Source organism: Plectropomus leopardus, chromosome 1, assembly GCF_008729295.1.
Source record: "Plectropomus leopardus isolate mb chromosome 1, YSFRI_Pleo_2.0, whole genome shotgun sequence".
Classification (NCBI taxonomy): Eukaryota; Metazoa; Chordata; class Actinopteri; order Perciformes; family Serranidae; genus Plectropomus; species Plectropomus leopardus.
Genome location: NC_056463.1, coordinates 20159618 through 20183886, shown reverse-complemented (window position 1 = coordinate 20183886; position 24269 = coordinate 20159618). Strand labels below are relative to the sequence as shown.

General features: G+C 40.0%; 1 protein-coding gene across 1 annotated transcript in view; it reads left to right on the top strand.

Annotated features, from left to right (window-relative positions):
• phlpp2 (PH domain and leucine rich repeat protein phosphatase 2) overlaps positions 1 to 24269 on the top strand; it is a 51921-nt gene that overhangs the window by 18903 nt on the left and 8749 nt on the right. The window contains exons 5-12 of the mRNA XM_042488110.1: positions 10816 to 11006; positions 12407 to 12532; positions 17440 to 17594; positions 19983 to 20129; positions 20735 to 20965; positions 22329 to 22531; positions 22692 to 22752; positions 23499 to 23594. Of these exons, the coding sequence (XP_042344044.1) occupies positions 10816 to 11006; positions 12407 to 12532; positions 17440 to 17594; positions 19983 to 20129; positions 20735 to 20965; positions 22329 to 22531; positions 22692 to 22752; positions 23499 to 23594 (1210 nt within the window). The remainder of the gene's footprint in view (positions 1 to 10815; positions 11007 to 12406; positions 12533 to 17439; positions 17595 to 19982; positions 20130 to 20734; positions 20966 to 22328; positions 22532 to 22691; positions 22753 to 23498; positions 23595 to 24269) is intronic.

Here is a 24269-nt window from a genome sequence, read left to right as displayed (position 1 = left end):
AGGTGGGCTGTGATGCATTGTTGAAACACACAACAACAGCCTTGTTCTGAGATCCCTCTCCCAGGTGCTTGCTTGTCTCACAGCTGTTGTCAGGGGTAATGATCTGACTAAGCAGACGAGGGAAACTGTGGTCCATCAGTAAAGACTACAGCCTCTACAAAACCACCTGATGTGGTGCACTGCATGTGTCAGCCCTGCATTTAATAGGCTTTGAGTGTCTATACACTGGTTTTCAACTTGAAAGCGAGATAAACCTGAGGGAAAGCAAGCTGATTAAAAGGGTATCTTGCCATGTAGATAATTCTGGTTTTATGTACTGAGGTCTTAAGGTATCTCTCTGAGATTCCACAGTACATCTGAGGTGGATTTATTGTTATTGTTATTATTGTGATTAGTATTTAAAAAATGAATAGAAGCATGTCTTCCTGCATAAACAATGTCTCGATTACTCAAAATAATCTAAATTATCCACAGACCACATTGGTCTTCTAGGAATGTTTTTCTGCCAAAGAAATACTCCCTCTGAAAGTATTTGATAACGGAAATGTGTTTTTTTTGGGGGGGGGGGGGGGGGGGGGGGGGGTGGGTTAAGCAATTTGGGTGAACTGACCCGTAACAATATTACAAACATACTTCTGCTACGAAGACTTTATATTTTCTGTTGATTTTCCCATCTTCTTTCCTTGTGAAATATTGAGACCCTTTCCCACTAGGACAAAAAACTTACTAACACCCACTAACTTCTGGCTTTCTCAGTTCTAATCTGCATGCACTCCTGGTACAAACAACTCTGAAGTTATCATGGGTATTTACACCTTCAGTCAGCTTCCTATCCGGCAGTGATAGGTGATGATGGTAGGCTTGGGAACTGGAGGGTCGCTGGTTCAAGTCCCCTGTACTGAAGCAAGTGTAGAGGCTGGACTGGCAGCTGGAAAGATGCCAGTCTACCTCCTGGGCGCTGCTAAACTCCTAGACTGCTACAGTGGCACCGTACTGTGGCTGACCTTGCGCTAACCCACATGATTGCATACGTGTGGTGTGTCGAAGACTGCCAATGTCTGATAATTGTGTGTACTGACAAATACAGAAATGATGCTCTGATTTTACCCCCTCTGCCAGTACGAAGCAATGACGCACCCATCTCTGTCCAAGCAATGCTTTTATGGTTCAAAATTTAGCTGAGAGTGAAACTGAATACGTAAGAGAGACAAAAAGCAAAAAGCGTAACCACTGTAACATCACTGTCACTGATCTTCATGCTGCTTTTTTTCTGTTTACACACTGCTTGAGAAACAGTACCATGCACCTGCTGCCATACAGCTTTCCACTGTTTCCCAGTCAATCCGTGATGTTGAACATTACACACCAGTTAAAAAAAAAGATAGGCTTGCTCGTGCTGTTGCTCTTTACATGGCTCTCTGTTGGCAGTGGGAAAGCAGTCTTTTTCCCATTTTTTACATTTTCATTGCATTTACAAAAACCAGCATAAATGTGTTAACTTTAGTTGAAAACGGATTTTTAAATTTTCAGGCCACCAGAAATCATGCAAATGAATCAGTCTGAGGAGGAAATTTGCTCTTTGGTTAAACCTCCTAATTCATAGGCATTCAACCAGAGGCACAGGGGTGCAAGGAGACATGGGCTTGTTATGAGACAGTGGTCTTCATGCAAATAGAAGAGCATGCTTTGATTTTATGTGTAGGTGTGAACATTTGCTCATTGGCATGTGTGTGCATTTGTCTGTTTTATGGCCTTATTCTCTCTCAAGCCACTGAAGTGTTTCAAAGTACAATGCAGTAGGTAATTTATTAAACTTCATCATCCTCGTGTTTGTTCAGGAAAGTCATCTTGAATCTTCTCCACCCTCCTGCTTCTCCCACACACCCTCCTGCAGTGGTGCACAGATGAGATGAAAACAAACATGGAGAGGGGTGTAAACATTTCTAAATGCTGACTTAATAAAAACGCTCCTAGTGAAAACAACGGCAGAGACCTGAGGGCCAGTGGTTCTCTGTTTTGGCCCATGCAGCTGCAGCACAGACGAGGCCTGCTTCAAGCTCCCATGAGCCCTGTTCCTCCTCTGCCGGGCCCACTGTCAGAGTAAAAGGAAATAAGTCATCTGCAAGCAGTGTGAACTCACCTAATAAGTTATTGATTTGGGTAGTGCTGATTTACAAGGGGAAATTAAACTTAAATAAAGACTTTGGGTGTCCGAATCTGTGATGACATGGATGGTGAACCGATGTCTGAAACTTTGAGGCCCAGTGGTTTATCACTGAGTCAAAATAATCATGTCCTTGAGGAACACAAAGATTAAAATCACAGTGAATCACCAAGCACAAGGTACCCCCCTTATTTATGGTATAAAGGCAGAAAGAACTGGTTTACAGAGACAGAAAATGGTGAAGCTGTCAGATTTAAGACAAAAATGAACCTCTGTTCAGATTGGGGTTCCCACAGACTTGCCCTGAGCAACAGAGCTCTGCAGAGAGCGAGCACTCGGTGGTTTCCTGACAGCTTCTCGTAACATGCTGTTTCCATGATGGAGCTCCGTTTCTCCCAAGGATTTCCTCTTTCTTATTTCAGACCTGCAGACTGTCTCTCAACCAAGACTCATGGTCAGTTTTCAAGGCTCACTGCTGCTGAAAAATGGCCATTATTTTATTGTTCTGTTTTAATGTCATCTGCACTCAAAAGCAGTATTTAGCTGTGCATCTTCCATCTGTGTTCTGCACAGTGCAGACTTGCTATATTTGTTGTCAGAAATGAATTTCTTGCACAAAGTTTAAATAAGAGATTTTTTTTTAAATAGAGGTAAACACGGACCACCAAGAGGAGGCATCTGGGTGGTGGGTTGAATTTGAATTTGCTGCCAAAAAGAGCTTGCTGTTCTGAGTGAAATCAGACTGTGTTTCCGCCTCCACTGACCCCCTACTGCATGCTAACGCAATCTATGCAATCTTGAGCAAGACAAAAAAGCTCTGGGATACAGGGAGTATTGTGTTCTTCCGAGTGCTGGAAAGTTGCCTTGAAATCATGTAAATTAAAGCAGTCTCAAAAATGTATCCAGATCAAGGAGATCAGGAAAAGAGAGACTAAAACTGTTAGACAAAAGAGATGAAAATTGCAAGAATGACTTTTTTCTTTTGACCATAAAATAGAAGGAAGTCACTTTACCTGTTTTGCAGTAATTTTCTTCTTATTCCACCTACAATGATGAATCATTTTAAATGAAGCATTTTGTGTTGCTCTTTTATTCTTAAGAGGTTTACTGAAGGGCAGCTACTTTGAGGCTCTCTTAAGTACAGACATTCTTGGAAAAGTAATGGTGAATTTTCTGACATACATTATGTATGCTGTCACCCAGTTAATCAACAACTGTTCTGAATAATACATCGCTACTCTTGTTTATCATTCTAACAGATAGATATTTTTGGAGAATATTATTTTAGATAATTTCTTATTTGAGAGGATGAAAATATCTTTTTTTTTTTTTTTTTTTACTAATTTGCAAAATAGTTGCAAATTAATTTCTTGTCAATCATCTTATTGAATAATAAACTTACTGCTGCTCTATTTTCACTATTTGAAAATGCATGTGATGCTATTTATATAACTGTTGACAGGGCGTAGCACCAAATTATGAGCCCTATGCATGAGCAGTCTGTGTGGGCCCCCTGTCCTCTCTCTCTTGATCCATGTCTCTCTCATGCACCTTTAGATTTTTGTTTTTTTTACAAAGTCAGTTTTCTTTTTTCCCTTCCCTTTCTTTCTTTCCTTCCCTTTTTCTGAGAAAAACATGACAGTGTAATCCATGCTCCAGCAGCATTAGCAGTCACACTTGGCTTTAGCTGCGTTTAGAGATGAGTCTTAGTGCAGGGGTGGACTAAATCATATTGCCTTCACGGTGTGAGAGGGGCCTCAGAAAGCTTCCACTATTATTTTTTTTAATCTTTTCTAATCATTTCAATCTTTCAGCAGATTTTTTTCAGCCAATTAATTAAAAGCCATTAATTTAGTTGTAACAAGGATTCCTCAGGAAAAAAAGTTGCTAATGAAACAAAACTTTTTATTCCAGGCTTTTGAAGGGCCCCTGATCATTTCCATTTTTTTACCCCCACTATGACGTCCCTGTCCATTCATAGTTATAGTAATGGGCATGAAGACATGAAGTTACCCCCCCCCCCCCCCCTTTTTTTTCTTAATACTCCAATTTTTTATTGATTTTGAATGCGTTGGTACATGACAGGTTGATTGATAATTTTGAAAAAAAAATAGGCTGTGGAAGAGCACACAAAAGTCATATTTCAGGGTTTTCAGACAGTGTAATATAATTCCTAAAATCCCCCCACATTGGTCACTTGACATGGTTTCTGTCATGGACAGCGTGGATTCATATGAGGCAGCTTTTGGCATATAATAGACCCATTCTTTTATACCTGAGTATTGGAAATCAACTTCAACTCAGCTGTAGTGACTGCGGCCATAACAACTGGCAGTGAGTTACCCCAATTCTATTCTTTTTATAAGCAGCTACTTTGAACAATAGCCTCTGTTTTAATAAGTCCTTTCTAGCCTTCCACGTTCAGCCTTCATCTCTTATTTTTCGTCTACCAGTCACATCCATCGCACACCTTTCATATTCCTCTTAGTTCCTTTTAGTTCCACCTCTCTCCCCTCCTATCCCTCTTTCCATCTGTTTCTCTGTCCATTTTTATTCTTCACTGATAATGGAGCAGAATCTGACCTGTCGCGACCTCGTTGCTCATCTGGCATGCCGCGTGAAGTGAGATGTCACTGAGTTTGCTGGCAAGTGAAGGCTGCAGCCAAACTAAAGATGAACAGAGGAGAGACAAGAAGCCATACAGTCAACTCTCTGATCTGTCACTTGTCACACTGTCCCTGTGGTTTGGCAGTCTCCAAGGAAGCCGCTTGACACGTTGATGATTAGTTTGGTTGAGGCAGCACGGCCTCGCTCTCTGTGGCTCTGCTCCTCCAGACTCCTGTAGCTTGGACAAAAACATCCTGCAACAGAAAATGGTGTTACGCAACATCTACGACCGTGTCACCAAACCCCTCTGGAGCCACTGGGAATGGTCAACATTATTTGTCATCGGTGGGATGAGATTGATTTGTCCAGCTTTCCACAGAGCAGCCAGAGGTTGCTGGAGACAGTGTGGAGGTTTACCAACTCAGATTGGACTTTGATTTTGTGAACAACCTGTTTCCCTAGCAACTAATAGCCTCACAGACCTTGAGGGATAGCATGTGTGTTTGTTTTAAGAGTTGGCTCTTTATGGCTGGGATTTGTATGATATTGCGTAAATAGGCCAATGATTTTCATATGGGTGGTTCTTTTGATATGGAAGTACTAAAAGCAATGTGTTGTGTATGTATGGATGCTTCTACGCTCACATCCTGTATTGAAGTGTGCATTTTTTGTGTGCATTTATCACCCCTAGCTCCAACAGACAACCTATTTCATTGAGGTATGATGTTACTCATTGACAGTTTTGTTGGCCTTATGGTCTTCTGTCAAAATCCCTACCTTGGACATTTTAGCTTCGGCATCATCTATTGATTATCAAAATAGTTGTTAGTTTTCTGACCGTTTCAGCTCTACTCCTTTGTGAGTCAAAGGTACTTAAACTGTACTCCAGCTTAATCATTCAAGTGAAAAGAATATTTATTTCCACAGAATGACAGTGTATGTGTGGTGATAACTAAATCATATTATGATGAATATAAGGATAATACTGCGAATTGTAATTATTGTGGCCAGGATAATCGTATCATTAAATTTTAATATCGTCCCATGCCTGTTGTTAGACGACCAGTGTCATAGAAATCCAAAATAAAAAGAATAAAAATGTAGTGTAAAGAAAGGAAGAACATGCAGGATATTATAAGATATGACTTGTGATAAAATACAAGCTGACTTTGGAAAACTTCAACCAAGCAACTTCTAGCTGGTTTTAGGGTTGTTGAGGAATTGTTTCTCGCAATATGGAGGATTGACAAGCTCGGCCAGACGGTGTTACCACCCTGCAGGTAGTGCTCTTAAGACTGTAACCCCCTGACAGCATAACAAAGATAAGTGTGCTTGTTTCTGGTGATATGTTGTGAAGCCAGTGAGAGCATCTTGTCAACCTGTGTCAGTGTCAGAGAGTGGGTGCGTGATGACGAGTTTATTGATGTGTGCATTGCAGTGGGCGAGTGTTTTGCTTAATTACTTGTTTTAATGATTGTATTATTTTTGGTTTATTCTGATTTACTCTCTCCACTGTCGGCTGTATTCTGTAAACATTTAATGTTGCTGACAGTAAAAATACTATTATACATATTTGTCTTTTTTTGTATATGGCACATAGAGAAGGGATTTATTTGTGAATTCTTTGCATGGATTTAAGCGTCAGTCCATAATAGTTATTCCTTTAGCAGTGATACACAGTCAGCAGTCCAGTACAGCAGGGTATCAGTGGAAATCAGAATAATACTTTTTTTAAAAAAACTTATTTTATTGTGAAATGCGGTGATAACAGAACAAGTCCGGGCAAGTGCAGGGGCATATAAACAGACAAAAGATATATTATATGAAGTGACACAAAGACATGATATAAAAGTACAAACAGAGTGGGACACTGAGAGAGTGGAATTAAACAAAAACAAAGAAAATTAAAAAGGGGATAAAACAAGAATTCAATTTGATGTGTTAGCAGGACAAAAGGCAAAAAAGGAGATCTAGCATAAACTGCATATACAGATGGGTAAATAATACTTTTTGGATTCCTTTCTTAGAGGAATATAAACATGTCTTCCAACAAAACTCAAGTTCAAATATTTAGTCATTTAGTAAACACAAGCAGCCATACAAAAACTTTGCCTCAATACAATACAGTTTAGAATTTTAAAAGTAAAAATCTGAGCAAAATACAGACAGACAACTTTCTGTACTACAAACACATGACAATCCATGCCAAAAATGCATTATGGTTTGATATTCAGGTCATGTTATTCCACTTCCACATATTACCCATCTCTGACCCTGTGAGGGTTTTTGTCTCTAATTTTCTCTTCGAGTGAGGGGACGCCCAAGGATCAGTCACTGCTATTGATCTGCCAGCCAGCCAATTTGTTGTCAGAAGCACTTGACTTGTTCATTATCAGTTTCCCTGGCGAGGAAAAACATGAGCAGCCTTTCATTTCATTTGGATGCCCTTGTGAAGTGAAAGGGAAGGTGGAGAGGAAGAACGAGTCAGACAGGACGAGGAAAAGAGAGAGCAGATTGCCAATGAGAGCCTCTGAGTGGGAGGCAGCATAAGTTGGTTTGAGGAAAATTTAACAACAGAGGACAAGAGGCTGAGGCAACGTCTCCTCTGTGCTTATTTGACCTGCCATTAACCTGAGTGTACTTGAAGCCTGGCAGAGGCAACAGCACTGCTGTCGGATGTGTCCTTCAGCACTGGCCAGCTGAAGCTGCCTGCTGTGCAAGTTGGCATAATTTAATTGAAAAGAGTGAAATTTAATGTGACAAAACCCTGACTCATTCATCAATATGACTGATGCTACTGCTAGGTTAGGACAGCGATGGAGAGAGAGAGAGATTAAGAGAGAAGGAAGGGATAGATATATACATATTCACCAACACTGACGGGACACCTGGACAGTACCTGCAAGTTTGATCTATACAGAGAGGTAAGAAGTGTTGAAAGAGAAAAAACAGAAGAGCGCTGATCCTTATTTGCAAAGATAAATTGAGCTACTCTGACTTATACCCCTTTCCGCCTAAAATTAGTGCATGCACACAGTATTTTCAAACACGGGTAAAACCGCTAAATATAGGTACAGTAGAGTATATTCTCACTGCCAGTGAACTGACCGCTTTCTGTCAGCTTTTGGGTGCGTGTGTGGGTTGTTTTGTTGGTGTGTCTGTGCAACATCCAGACAGGCAGGAGAACAGGTGAACAGTTGACAGCAGCAGGGACAGAGGTGTTTGAAAACATTTTAGTGGTTTCTTCTCTTGATATATCTCTCACTTATTCAGTATCTCTTTCAAACTTGGTGCAGATCGGTGTTTTAGTGCTGCTTAGGAGGAGATGGACTGTAAATTATGACGGTGCGTTATTGTATCCCACTGGTTAAGGGGCTGAAATTACCGTGTTTACCTGGGTGTTGTGTTTCCATCAATGCCGATCAGAGCTGGAGGCCATAAAAACCCATATCTACTGCAGAGTCATTTGACATTAAAAAGCTAGATGTTGGGGTGTCGGTGGATCAGTGGATAGAGCAGGCGCCCCATGTACAGAGGCTGAGTCCTCGCTGCAGCAGTCGTAGGTTTGACTCTGGCCTTGGCCCTTTGCTGCATGTCGTCCCCTCTCTCTCCCTCTTTCATACGTGTACCCTGTCCTATTAGATAAAGGTGAAATAGCCAAAAAATATCTTAAAAAAAAAAAAAAGAAAAAGCTAGATGTTAGCGGGTGCTGTTTTTTTGTGCAGTGGGAATGAGGCTTCAGAGTTCTTCACTGGCTCAAATTGAAGCCCAGACCTGGGCCATATGTGCATCTTTCATTGAGACACTATGACTTATACTTCTCTTTAAGCTTAAAACTGAAAACGGTCCATGCCCATGTCTTCAGGGCCCAACTTGACTAAATCTGACTGATACTGTCAGACTTGGGGCCTCATTAGTGATAAATATCCTAACTGCTTGTCCTATCTTATGTTTCAAAAACAGGACAAATCCTATTACAGAGGCAATTTGTAAAATCATGGCTGTGTCCTAACCTGTCTCAGACCTCCTATCTTATCTTAAAATAACGGTATACTAGGCAGTGCTTACCTAAAAACCAATGTATAGACTCATACAAAAGTAATTTCTCTCAGTCATCACTCATGATGACCCACTGGAAATGTGTGGTGGTGTATTAGACTCTGCTCTCTCTGTATTTTCTTTTTTTCTTCTTATTTTGTTCCCGCACACAGCACACACATGAGGTTGAGACTTTATTAAAAAAAAAAAAAGATAGCAACCAGGTGCCAGACTGTACTCAGCAAGCATCCAAGAGAATGCTAAAAAAATTGTGGACACGGTGCTGAAAAAATGCAAATCAGGTGAGGCAAAACGCCAAGCGGATATAGCCCATCCCGAAACAAGAGTGAATCTGGGGTTGGCTTTTAGAATCACTTGTGACCAACAATTCCTGCATAGTATACATTTAAGAAATTATAACAATGCCTATAAATTTGATTATTCAATCAGCACACAACATACTGCAGCACCAGAGTACAGATAGCTAGGGTGACCTCTGTGAGGTTGCGTGAGATGTATGATTTTAAAGACAGATATGCAACTTCAGTCTGGAAGTCACCCTTGACAAAAAAAAGTGCATTTGTCATCTATCTTACCCTCCTAGTAGGCCTCTCCATAGCTGTACATAGCACGTCGATTAAATTAAAAAGTGAGTTGTCACCCATTAACGTGCGGTCCAGGAACCTAAAAGTGTGACCATGCAGTTTGACATGTCTTTCAGTCATTATATTTCTCTGTTCATGTTGCTTGCCATCCTCATTGACATTGCCATTGAAGCTGCAATGATTATTTGATTAGTTGTCAATTATTAAGTTAATCTGCAACTAATATGATAATTAATTATTGGTTTGAGTAATTTCTTAGAGAAAAGAAGGTGGAATTATCTGATTCCAGATAATTAAATTGTGAATATTTTCTGGTTTCTTTTCTCCGTTTTGACAGTAGGCTAAATACTTTCAGGTTGTGGACAAAACATGACATTTGAGGACTTCTTCATGGGCTGTTTTTTTTTTTTTTTTTTTTTTTTTACCATTTTCTGACATTTTATAGCAACTAATCAATTAATCAAGAAATAACTGTCAGAATAATTGACAATGGAAATAATCTTTAGTTGCAGAGCTAATTGCCATACAGACATGACAGAATTATTTCAAAATTTAGGAAAAAGTCTCTGTCATTATAATCCAGGTTTCCTAACTTGTGAAATCCCTTTGTTAGAACAGTTATGTGATAGCTAAATTTCTATCCTAAGATAAGATAGGATTTTTTTCCCCAAAATGCAGTTAGAATTCTAAATGTAAGCCTAAACTGAGATGAAATAACATTTAAAGCTAAAGAAGTTTCTGTAATTAGGCCCCCAAAGCTATATTTTGGCTTTATTTAGCCTTCTCCTGACTGTTTCCTTACTGCACTCTGTCTTTTTCCCACTGCTCACTTGATATTGAGTATCTGCTTGCAGCATGTGAGAAACATGAACATAGATGATTGGTACAGCCAGAGAGAAAAAAAAATTAAATCCATAATATTTGAATATGACCAAATCCAGAATGTGTCCCACAGTTCCCAACAAAGAATAGGGTTTCGCTTCGGCTCCAGTCATAGCAAAACTATACTGTATTATACTGATAATACATAATTATATATTTTAAACGAGATTAATGGAGAAACTTTCTTCCCCTTACCCTAAGATCAAACTTACTATTGCGCAGTGCGACCTATCCACAGTATATGAGATAATAGGGCAGTGTCCATCTAAAGTGCTGATGTAAGATCATTTCCTGGAATTACTAAGCGAAGGAGCTGACTAAACCGTAGGTGATGTCATAGTGACCTGTGAGTATCTATATGACTTCATTTTCTGGAAGATTGCAGCTTACATGCAACTGCAGAACATTTGCTGTTAATTAGGTGAATTTGTTTATCGCAGGAGGCTTGGGGGTTTCTTGTGCACTAGATCAATGTCTGTAGATCTACACTAACCTCTGTGTGTGGGCTTTTCCCTCCAGAGCGTCCAGTGAATGCAGACCAGCAGGAGCGGACGCTGCTGAAAGGCGTATTCAGCGTCAGGAAGGGCAAGTCGCAGCTGCATAAGTGGGCTGAGCGGCAGGTCATCCTCTGCGGCACCTGTTTAATCGTGGCCTCCGTCAAAGACAGCCTGACTGGGAAGATGCACATCCTGCCCCTGGTGGGGGGAAAGGTGAGAGTTCACTGTCTGGAGATCAGATAACCTGAAGAGGTGCTAACCTTTCACTGTCCTCAGGGTAGAGAACACACTACAGGCTGAGAGCAGATACACTGTAACAACACAGCTGGGTTGGACGGCTGCATAGAGCTCATCAGTTAAAAAGATGACTCACCACTGTACATGCAGACCAAAGTGTCATCTAAAGCAATGCAATCTTGACTCTGTGCTATGTAGGTCACAGAATATATACAACTAAAGACAATACAACGGATGCTTTTAGGAAACCAATTAAATTAGCTTTTTGTTGGCCTTTGATGTAAAATGGCTCTGAACCTCTGATTTCAAAGCTTTGAAGCAATAGACAGTGATGATTCTTTGTGCACATTACCACGCAGACACTAAAAATTAAAAGAACCTGTTCAAACTTTTAAAACTTCTTACGTTTTTTTAAAATATATGTGCAAATAAATAAACTAGAAATAAATTGGGACCCTAACCTTGTTTCTCGGGGACTGCCCATCATTTTGACAACCAACTTACGAAGCCCTGTCAGTCCATAAAATGTCCCACTGGACTGATTTCCCATTTTTGCAACAGCCCATTATCCCAAAAACCAATGCCAGTTGCTCCACAGTCCAGTCCAAAATATACACTCCCTACAGTTCTACAACCCAGTCACAAGAAATAAATGTTCACATTGTATGCTTCTTTAAAACATGGATACATTTCATTTTGTAGTGTTCAAACTTAACGTTTCTCAACAAGGCTGTGGTGAACGTAAAGTTTAGGCAAAAAATACTACTGGGTTATGTTTATGAAAAGAATATGTATTAGCTTAACACACTCATGTTTGGTGAAAAAGCAGAGACAGTTAAAAATACCCAAGATAGGTAGCTTCAACGCCACTGGGAATCTGAACTGAACTACAAGGAGTTTGTATTTTTGGAGGAACAGGACTTTGCAGCACTGGGACATTTTTTAACTACTGACGCTTGTAACTATGGCATGGCACCATTTCCTCTCACTTTATATCAACTGAGGGCGATATTTTCCCTTAATAATTAATTTTTTATGGAAAAAAAGATGCAGCTTACATTTCTGTGTATGTATTTTCTAGTGGTAAACCTCAATTGTGCATTCACAATCAATTAGTTAAAATACTTTCACAACTGTCCTCACTCTCTCTGGCTCACACACTTGAAGTGAACAAGTTTGCACATGTAATTTCAAGGGTAATTATTCATGGAAGAATGGTGAGATGGATAATACTGTCTAATGTATAATTGTGTTAAGATGACTGAAAATGTCTTTCTTTTACCCATATTTTTCAACAATGAATAACGATAATTATTTTGTGATAGCGTTATCTCCTCCAGTGTTCCTCCTCACTGTATCTGTGTCTTTGTATTGAGGTGGAGGAGGTGAAACGGAGGCAGCACTGCCTGATGTTCAGCTCAGCCGGATCACAGGCCCAGACATACTTTGTCAACTTTGACACACTTGCGGACTACCAGCGATGGCATCGGCAGGCATCAAAAGTAAGCAAGAGACAAAGAGTGTGTGTTCCTGTGCGTGCAGAACACAATATGTGTCTCCCATGTTTTCTCTCAGCAGCGGTTTGTTTGTTTCCAGTGAGTCCCTCTGGGCTTGTACTTAAATCAGAGATTAGATGTTGGAACAACAGTTGCCTTCTGCCTGTTGAGTCGTCCAATCAGAAACCGTTGCCTCTTTGAGTGCGTCTGATTGGCTCCACAGAGGCAGACTCAGCACTGTCTGGCATTGATTGAACAGCATACCTCTATTCACATAGTTTATCTTTTTCACTTCTATCCGAGTGCACTTCTGTTGAGTTTTATTTTTTTTCCACAAAGGCCCTCAGCAGTAGAGTCTTTGTTATATAAATCACTGTGGATTAGAGGATGCTAAATGACCCAATCACATTTAAATATTTGTGCTGAATGGTGTGTGTCTTTCAGAGAATCTATCCAGGTATTCACAGCTGTTATTAAAAAAAACAAAACAACAACATTGTTTCTGTTCTGCTCAGCTTGCTTTGTCTCTAATATCCTAATTAATGTCTGTTGTACTGCAGCTCCTTCCTGGAGCTGAACAGCCTCTGTGAGAGCCTCCACTGAGGCAGAGCCAGCATACAATTAGCCATGGAAGGAGAAAGCCAACAGAAAAAAAAAGAAAGAAAATCCAATTAGTTGCAGATTCATGCTAAGTCCAGGATCTCTCTCTACCATGGTGGTATGGATTACTGGGTTAGAGTAGCCTGTTAGTGCACTGTGTTTAGGCTGAGACTTAGACGAGAGGTTTCTATGGAGACGGGGGACGATGACTGATGAAGGTTTTTGGTGGATTTGGGCCAGTGTTTATGCTACATTGCATAAATCATAAGAGTGTGTGTCAGCAAGTACAGTTGTGGTTGAAAAATGCACTTGCAGGTCAGGACTTAGTACTGGAGTACAGGGATACAATATAGAGCAGCATTTCAGAATGTTTGTATATTTTTAATTGTAATGTATAATATAAATATAAAAATATGTTAGTATAAATACATTTATAGGAAATCAGAATATGTGGGATATACTGTAGGTTCGTTACATTTTTTAACTAATTATGCATACATTTTACAGTTAATTTGCAGTTGGTACAGTTTATTTTGCCACAGCACATTGTAATTGAATCAAACTTTAGGCATGTCTAACACAACAGTTTAACATTTACATTTGAAATTAGTTTATCCCCATTTTTGATCCCCATCTGTTGCTGTTTCGCAATCATTTTTTTTTTAAATTCTCCCCTTTATGTCCTAGTATGTTTGGGACTTAAAGTGGCCGCTTTTCCGCAATTTGATTTATTGGAATGCTAGATGGTGTGAATCATAATGATTTGTGCAGTGTTGGTGGTCTTTGTTCCCTGCTCTCTGTCTAGACGGCGCACTGGTGTATGAAAATATGCTATTGAGGAAATGTGCATTTTAATACACCACAAAAGAAAAAGTAGCGTTTGCTAGACAACAGTCACTGAAACAGAAAGTATTTTCTTTAAAACAGGGTAAAAGTGACTACTGTGTTAATATGTCATTTATGGTCTATGCTATTGTGCAATGAAAAATGCAATATGTGGCCTTTTCTGTTGACACAGGCTATAACTTTGGTGTGGATTCTGTATATAAGAATGTAGATGGTGTCAGCAAAATCCAGCCAATCACAATTTTATGTGATTTATTATGTGTTAAAGGGACAACTAACCCCAAATCAAATTAAAATATAAACAGCACTACAGGTAATGTAATGTAAAAAATGTATACTTTTTGTTTGGGGATGACATGTCTAGTATTGACACCACATCAGCTAAAACTGTGTGTGCAGTTAATTAATTCAGTGAATAATATTTATTGTGTAACTAATTATTCAGTAATCATCACACCAGAATAAGGACACCCTCTACAGTTTTGAAAAAGTCAGAGGCTGCACAGCGGAGGCTAAAGTACTGCAACATCTCATCTCCTCTGTCAGTGGCATCATGAGGTTTTCAGTGTGACAGCTGACAGGACTGGAGATGTCAGTCAAGTGCTCCCAAAACTGGCTGGACTAGATATTCCTGAGGATTTTTTTTGAGTGCGGTAAACATGTTTTGAGGATATTTAGTATGATGTTAAACTGTGATGATGGCATATACACATCAGTAGGCAAACGAGAAACACTCAGAAATGGGATAAGTTTAGACGTGGTCAGCTGTGCTAGTTGGATAAGTTTGTGCACCTCACAAAAGCAGAGTGTCCTGGTTTCTTAGCTCAGTAAGAAATGATAAGATTGTACAGTATATATCAATGATTAAATTTAAGATATATATATTTTTTGGGGCGTTTTTGCCTTTAAATGATTGGACAGCACAAGTGTGAAAGGGGGAGAGAGAGGGGGGAGACATGCAGCAAAGGGCCTAGGCTGGAATTGAACCTGCAGCCTCTGCAGTGAGGACACAGCCTCTATGCATGGGGTGCCTGCTCTATCCACTGAGCCACGAGGCAGCCCATATTAATGATTAAATTTATGTGATGACTTATTGATAAAGGATTGAGAGGAACACAGTCACTGGTAAAATCACTGTACCTGCATTCATCCTATTTTATTCCTTTCCAAAACCACTGTCTTCTTTCAGTGTCCTCTATGCTCATCGTCTTTCTCGATCCCATTGCTTCACAATATTTCACAGTCACGATGTTTAATTACAAAGCAAATCATCTAAAACAGCAAAATTCTTTCGTTTTCTTTCATCCCCACTCAAATTCTTCTCTGTCAATATGTGTCCGTCGTCCCACTTTCACATCATTTAATTACTATTGTTAAAGAGGAGATGTTGTTTTTTAAGGGGCTGGCAGATGAGTAGTTTTGTGGGAGATGAGCAGTTTTGTCTTTGTCATCTCTAAAAGCAGTGACGTAATGTCACGCTCTGCTGAGCAGCCGTCCCATTTTCTGGGTTGCTGCACAGTGTGCAGCCCTGTAGTTAATGGAGGAGACTGTCCTCAGACTGGACTGGACGAGCACTGCTGGGTAGCCTGCAATGATGGCTGGCCTGTAAACAATCATCTCTGGGTTGATAGAGGGTCTGTGCAGCAACATTTTGTACAAGAGAAATGTGACACAAAGCTGTGTAAATGTACATTAACAGCAGTGAGAGTAGACTGAGATTTGAACAATGCTAAAACAAGCACAAAATCACACATGTAGATGCAATCACACACTGCTCCTGTCATACTCGTGAGGACATTGTGTGTCTTGCATTCAGTCCCTGGGGGCTTACTCTATCTTAGCCTACAACAAAACAGTTCAGCAGCATCACAAACTACAGCCTTTAAGCATTTAAAAAAAAATAAAATAAGCGCAACTAATAAACCGGCATCTCAGTGTATGTCTACATGATTGGTTGGACTAACTGCCTTATATTAAGTGTATCTGTCGCTCTCAAATTTAATTCATGACGACTGTGTTTCCCTTGAAGATAAACTTCATTGAACTGGAAACTGGGGCATTGTCTGTCTGAGGTAATGTCTTGGCGAGGCAGCTGGCTGCTTGCGTAATGTGAGGCCAATGTAGTCGCTTCCTCTGTCTGTTGTCGCAGCTCACTTAACTCTGCTGTTGGATGTATTTGAACTTGGACTTCACCACAAGGTGTGAGGTGTAAGGTGGTGGCCACCTGATTGTGTTGCTCAAATGCTGGAAGGATTGCAAGCCTGCAAGAAGGAAAGGCGTTTTATTATTTTGATATGATGAGGCAAGGGAGATTGATTGGATTAGGTCGATGCTGATGGAGAAGTCCAGTAGGTGATTTGAGGGGGGACAACATCCTCCTTGTTAACAAAATGACCACAATCTGCCCCCCTCGTTAACCTGCCATTCCTCTCCATCCCCCGGGGTCCGGACCCAGATGCTGTCCTAGCTAGACCCAGAGCTGTAGCAGATAAATTATGGATTATTATATTTTGGTGGAGCTTTTCTATTTTAACGTGCGCAACATTTGTAACACTAGATTAGCGACCAGAAAACTCACAGCATTGTTTAAAGGTACATTTTGTAAGATCTGGACATAATTTTAATTTAAACATTCAAAAAATGAACTAACCCTTTCAACAGAGGGTGAAGAAGTAATACCTTTGATGTTATGTCAAAGATGCCCATGTACTGTTTTGCAGAGATATCCAGTGCTAAGCAGCCAGGGACGGCCAGGTTTACCGAAACATATCTTTGGTGTAACTAATGACATCACAAACTATAGGCTTACAGTTATTTAAAAGCTAAAATACTTACCCCAGTTTGGTTGGACTGGGTGGCTGGATCTTACAAAATACACCTTTAACCCTTTAAAACCTGGAGCAACATCACTTTTTTTCTGCTGCTTTCAGACACCTTTTACAAGGATTTAAAACTTTGAGCAAATTGGTGTAATTTCTTTCAAAAACATCGGGAAAAGGCAATGAGCTACTTGGTTCCACAAAATTACAGATTATCAACAACAAAAAAAGGAAAAAATGTCCACAAACTATATTTATTATTGAAATTATATATTCAAAATATGTTACAGAATATATAGTTTTCTTTTTAAAAGTTTTAGCACTTTTTTCTGTTAATTTCCTTTTTTTTGTTTTTGTTTCTTTTATTTCTTCTTCTTTTTTGTGCTAATTTTCATATAACTTTTTACTGATTTGTTGCGCAATTTTGGGTAATTTCTTGTTAAGTTGCTCGTTACCTTCTTCCCTGTATGAACAATGCGATATGATGTAATGCCTAAGTACGTAAAGTTTCTTTTCTTAACTCTGTGTGTGTCTGTCTGTCTCTCTCTGTGTGTACGTGTATGTGTTTGTGTGTGTGTGTGTGTGTGTGTGTGTGTGTGTGTGTGTGTGTGTGTGTGTGTGTATGTGTGTGTGTGTGTGTCTGTGTAGGTGGTGTCTCAGACAGTCAGCTTGGTGGACCTGTCCTGCTACAGTCTGGAAGTAGTGCCTGAATATCTGTTTTACAGTCAGGATATCACCCACCTCAACCTGCGACACAACTTCATGAGCCTGCAGGGGCCTGGAGGTCTGCTCAACCTCCCCAGGTAATCACACATCCTTAACATGAAGAGTTTTACACAGGCATTTTCTAACAGGGGGATTCACAGTAGGAGTCCATTAGTTAGCAGGGATCATGGCCATGCGGTGGAGAGTGTCTTCCCTCTGCACAAGAGAGTCTCTGGTGCAGGTTTGGGTGCTATTTTGTAGCTGTGCTCTAGCCTTAGCACACAAACTCTGTTTTATAGTTTATTTTCTATGAGCATGCAAACAGTGATCCACAAGATGTGCATTTAATTTCTCTCTGCGCACCTTGTGCTGCTGCAACCTCTCATTTGTGTATTTAGAAAGAAAATGCATCAATAAAAGTCTATGCTCTGACCAGTGTTGTGACTCACGGCAGCCACCTCCACTCCTCACAGCACCTTGGGGAACAGGAGAAAGGTGGAGTTAATATGGCAGATCTGACTGTGCATCCGCATGGCATCACTTTATTTATCACAGCCCAGTCTCTTTGAGATGAATTGCAAATGCTGTACAAACACATTCATCAGAATTAGGATCTATTTCTATTTAAATTGTAAACAGCCAGCTGATACCTCAGGAGGTGACGACGTATTTGATGAATGAACAAACACACTCTTTAAACTGTCTTCTTTTAACGTAGTAGATGTATGACTGGCCAATCTAACTCTGGTTACATCATACACTGGTAATACTAATACTACCAGTGGGGTGATTTGAATCTTTTTCTGCATGAACAATGTCTTTTCTTGCCCGATGAGACACTTACTGATTTTTACAGCTGCTTTCAAAGCCATCTTAATAACACTGTGCAAGCCTGGAGCCCAAATAACATCACAAAACTCCCACAGTGAACTTGTGGGGAATGAATCTACAGTATCTAAATTCCTCAAGGATTGGTGTTCAGCCTCAGCTGATAGTTAGTTTCACGTTTCTTCTTTTCATTCAGATTTGTTGTCCACTGCATTGAGACACAATAAGTAGTTCTGCAGGCAAGACAGTGCACTGAAAATGTGGACCACTGACCAATGTGGTCTGATGTTTCTTTTGTTTTACTACTTTTGATGGCTGTTTAGGGATTAAATGAAATGCAAGCACTCTCTTTTTCTGTACGTACCTTTTATCTGGCACTGAAACTCACAGTTTTGCACTGGTCCAGTTTTGCAAAGCCTCCACCACATGCACCCGCAAAGGTCTGGTCCGGACTGAGCTGTTACCCGCAAATATCTCCAGCTCAAATCCCGACCCTGCCCCGGCCCCTTAATATATGTCCCGCAAACCTGCAATTAACCCTTTGAAACCTAGGGCAATATCACTTTTCTTGTGCTGCAATCTTTGAACCCTGAGCAAATTGGTACAATTTCCTTCTAAAACATGGGAAAAATAACATAAGCAACTTGTGAAGAAATGTTTTAAAAAATAAATTGATTGAGAAAATTAATTTTAAAAAGCTAGGGAAAAATATCTTGGGGAAAAGAAAGAAAAAAGATTGGGAAAACTATATGATTATCATGATTACATAGTTAATGTTATGTTTTGGGTTTTTTTTTTTTTTTTTTTACACTTTTGACAGGCCATTTTTTCACTTTTTTCTTCTTTTGTTTTGTTGCTAATTTTCATGTAATGTTCTTGTGGCTTTTTTTTTCCTAATTTCTTACTAATATTGGGTCCCTTCTTCTTTCGTTTCTCATAGCCTTTCTATATTTTTGATAGAAATCAAGCCAATTTGCCCAGGGTTCAAAGGGTTAAAACACACAGGCTACACAGTGACTTACGTTTGCAGTGCTTTATGCTTGTGGCTGTGTGTCTAGCCTGCCGCTTACAAAAGTTAATACTTATACAAGCAGCAAAGCCACTGACAATGTTATTCTCACAGTCTGATTATACCAAACCTCCCCCAAATGTCCGACTTGGCCTTCGACGTGGCTGTCAGATCAATGACGTCCCATTATTTGGCCAAATGTGAATCTAGAGGTTGAAGATTGTTTTTGCAGGTAGTCACCAAAAAAAAAAAAAAAATGCTAGAGGCTGATGAAGCTTAATAATAATAATAAGTATATTAGATGTTGAAAATACTGCACAATCATTTACATTTCTTATTACTCTAGAAAAAAAGATTCATCTGCAGCTTGCCAACATTCAGTGTGCTTGTATACCTATTAATTTGTTTATATAAATATGTTTTTTTAAATCAAACCATGCTGAAATATGTTAGAACAGTGTTCGATCTTAGCAAAGTGACATCAGACACATCCAGGTATTTCACTCTATGCTGGTGTTTGCTCACTGTTACCACACATCTCCTTTCATGATATACGTGAAAATTAATAAGGCAAATGAATATAGTCACACTGAATATAGTCAGTTTGGTAATTTTTTGAGGTTGTCCATTCTGTCCCTTCTCTCTTTAGGTTTTCTCAGCTGAAGAGCCTGAACTTGTCTCACAACCGTCTGGGTGTGTTCCCTGAATGTGTATGTGAGATCCTTACCCTGACTGAGCTCAACCTCTCCTGTAATAGTCTTCACACCATCCCCGTGCAGATAGGCAACCTTCAAAGGTGTGACACAGTGACACACATACACTACATACGGTACATGCAGTTCAGATCAGATCTTTATTATCCATCAAGGGGAAAATTGATCAGCAGTAAAGTTAAAATAAATAAATAAATAGACATAACATACAATCACAGCAGTAACACAACAACCATGAGGATAAAAGAATAAAAATAATAAAAAGAATAAGATCTTCCTGTTTAAGTCACCGTTCAAGCTAAAACGAGATCCAAATTGAGTGCATTAATTGCACAGGGAACAAAGGAAAATTAAAGCCTGTTGCTTCTAACCCTAGGGAACCTGTATGTCCGCCCAGAAGGGAGAAGAGTAAGAATATACTCTTCTCCCTTCTGGGCGGACATACAGGTTCCCTAGGGGAGGGTGATCAAGGCTGACCAGTTCAACCTTGGAGTTAATGGCAGTACATAAATACAATAGTTAGGATATGCATGAACAAACAGTTCACAAAAAAATATCTTTGAGTCACATGAGGTAACCACAGTAATTAGTAAGTAAGTTCATCCTGTGGAGCTGCTTAATGAAGGATGCTACTATTTATACCACTCTTGAAGTAAAAAGTGACTGTTTCCTCCTCTCCATCTTGCAGCCTGCAGACGCTTTCTTTGGACGGAAACCACCTTATTTCCCTGCCTGAAGAGCTGGGTGGCCTGTCCCAGCTCAACAGCCTCGGGCTCTCCTTCAACAACTTCCCTCACATCCCTGCTGTGCTGGAGAGGTTGAGTGCGGTGGACAAGCTGGCCATGGCTGGGAACAGAGTGGAGAGTCTGGAGTTGTGTACTCTGGCCAGAATGAGCCACCTGAAAAACATCGACCTCCGGTAAGAGGCCAGGCAGTAAATAAACAGCTTTCTGCCTCAGCACTTCCTTGGCGTCTTCCCTCTCTTCTGTCTTCGTTGAATCTATGTTAAAATATCATTGTAATGTAAAGGGGACCCCTAAACACTCTCAATCATATATATATATATATAATTTAATAATTTTATAATAATTATATAATATATAATTTTATATATAATATTTTTTTCCTTCTGGCATTGGCAGAAAGATAAATGACACAAACACTAGTCTGGACCTTAGCGATTCTTCCTTTCCTCCCCACTCCTCAAAGCCTCACCTTTTTTATTAAACATTTATTTATAGACGCCAGGTTTGTTGAACACAAATACCTTTTTCTCCTTTGCCCTGCCTCACATCTGGGAGCTACCTCTCACATATTTTCTGACCTGTTAACACCGACCTCAGGAACAGCTGGGGGATAAGTGTCTTGCTCAAGGGGAGCTATTTGGTGGGTAATGAGTGAACGCGCTACTCATTGATTTTTCCTACCAGTCTGAGGATCAAACCAGCAACCACTGCTCCACCCACAGCCAGCTAATAATTCAACCTTGGGAGTTAAGTTGCGGTTTGGCAATGGCAGACTATATTTATAAGGGCAAGGTGCATCTGTGGTGGATTAGCGGGCTGGCAGCTCTCATAAAAGAGGAAGTGTTGTTTATTAACAGAATGGATGGGGTCAGGGAGAGCCTGGATCTCAGCAGAATTCTTTACTTTTTTCTGTCCACCTTGGTTTAAAAGGTAGAAGGCAAAACATGGGTAGACAAGTTTTTACAGAGAAGTTAATTAATGTTTTCAATAAACAAAGGGAAAGACAATTGAGTAGCTACAGTTTATCTTGATGTTGATGTTAGATTATGTTAGATTTTCAATGAAACCTGAAGGATTGATATATGTCAACTGTCATTTCCACACTGAATGACCTAAAAGATTGCTGCTATACCTCTTAATATTTCACATGCTCATCAGAATAAAAGACTTAAGGAAAATACCATATTTTTTCTGTATTTTGGCCTAAGACAGAACTGCAGTGACATATTACGCAATCAAAAATTTAGGGGACACATTTGTACTACTATTATTCATTTCTATATTTCACAATAATTGTGACATTTTCTCAGTAACGTCTAGTAGTAGGACATTTCAGAGTTTCTTTACTGTATTGTTATATTACTGTGGGGTTCCCATCTTTGTCACCTTTTTCTTACCCCTGCTTATATATATATGACAGAAAATAAGGAAAAGTGTAATCACTAGCTGGCTATCTAACATTCATTCAAGACCTCCTCCTGTACTTAGCAGAATAACCACTGATATTTCATCTCTTGTGCTCCCTGTTAAATACAGATTGAATGGGCTGCGCTTGGTGAAAAGCGAGAGTCTGGAGGCAGTGAGCCAGGTGACCCAGCTGGACTTAAGAGACAATTGCTTAGGCTCACTAGACCTGAGCTCCGTCTGCAACCTGGAGACTCTGCACTGCCAGCGCAACCAGCTGGGGACACTCACACTCAGCGGTTTCACACTGCGCATGCTTCATGCCAGCAGCAACCGTGAGTCAAACAGAGCGTCAACTAGCTGATGTTATTGCCTCACTGAATGTTTGTCTGTATGTTCAGGCCCATCTCCCAAGTGATGCACTCATCTTATGAACGCACACGTATAAACGGGCCAGATGTTTAGCTGCTGATTGCTGCTTTTTTCTGCCCGCAGGCCTTACAACAGTCAACATCTATCCCGTCCCTAACCAGCTGACACACATGGACCTATCGCAGTGAGTTCTGGCTGAGAATAAGAAGTTACTGTGGTCTCTGTATTCACAGATTTATTTTTTCAACAGAGGCTCTGATGTTTAAAAATAGTACCTTTATCTTAATACTCATTAATATAGTTGTGCACGGTGCTTCATGGAAGTGTAAATTAATTTGAAGATTGAACTGGATTATCGATACCCAACAAAAGCAAATACTCTGTGGAATCTATTCAGTGAAATGCATGCAGAAGGTAAAGATGCTAAATAAATGCAAAAAGGCCCTAAAAAGTCATCTTTAATGCTAAATTGACCTTTCCTGTTAGATACATGTCTACCTTTCAGGATGCATCAGTAAAAGATTTGAGAATTTAAAAAAAAAAAACCTCACACAGTGAAATATTTTACTCTACATACTGTATTTTTTGTGATACATGTTCATAACCTGCTGTCTGTAGGCCTGATTTGGTACAGTAAACTTGCAGTAAGTCAGGGGTTAAATAAGTCATCTTCTTTTTTCAAATAACCTGCCAGTTTTCTAGTCAACCTCCAGCACTGATTGTGGACGCTTGCTGAATGTATTTAAATGCAGATAGAGAAGGTTTTTATACTTAAATAACCCTAGAGCATATTATTTTGGCCTCCTGTTTGCCACAGTTACAAAACTGTTAACTCATCTGCAATATTAAAAGCAAAATGCCAACTCCGCTCAGTTTGTGTGTTTGTGTGTGTGTCTTTCTATGTGTGTGACTGTGTGTGTGTTGAGACAGGAACCTTTTGGAGTACCTTCCAGACTGGGTGTGTGACTGCAGAAAAATTGAGATGCTGGACGTCACGCACAACCTCCTGTCTGAGCTTCCTTCCAGGTTACTGACCTTATTCTGTCATTAATCCCGCACCTTTTCTGTTGAAACTTTACTTTTATGTTGCATAATTTGCATGTGTTCATCCTTGAGTAATAAACAGTTTGTGTCTAGAATTAGAAGATCAGGTGTCACATTATACATGGTCATGCTTTTTTACTGCTCACTCTGTTGCCAAACTGTTTTACATAATGTCCATCTTAGGCATTTGTTCTGGTCGTGGAACTGTGGAAAGAACAAGGCACAAATAACAGCTGGTATCATTTCTCTTATAAAAGACAGTATCCGTGTCTTTTGGTGGCAACTGTAAAATATTGCCTTCCTATAGTGCTTGGCTCTGAGTCCCCATCATTCACTGCCAGCCCTCGACTCTCTCTACACAGGCATTTGCATTTGAATGAGACGTCAGAAAAGCTTTTGCAAATGAGATAATATTCCTCTATCCACTGTACCCACTCATGACTTCTGTGATGTTTCAGGAGAAAATAAAAAGCCGCTGTGCTGGTCTGTTCAGGCAGCCAAGCTGAAAAGGTGATTTACTTACGTGGGGTTGCCATTTCTCCCAACCCCCCCCCCCCCCCCCCACTCCCCAACCACCCAGCTTCAGTCAGTAGTCAAGTCTGCACAGGGAGACGATGTTCTTTGGTTTGTTGCCTTTTTGTTGGTGTGTTCTTTTTT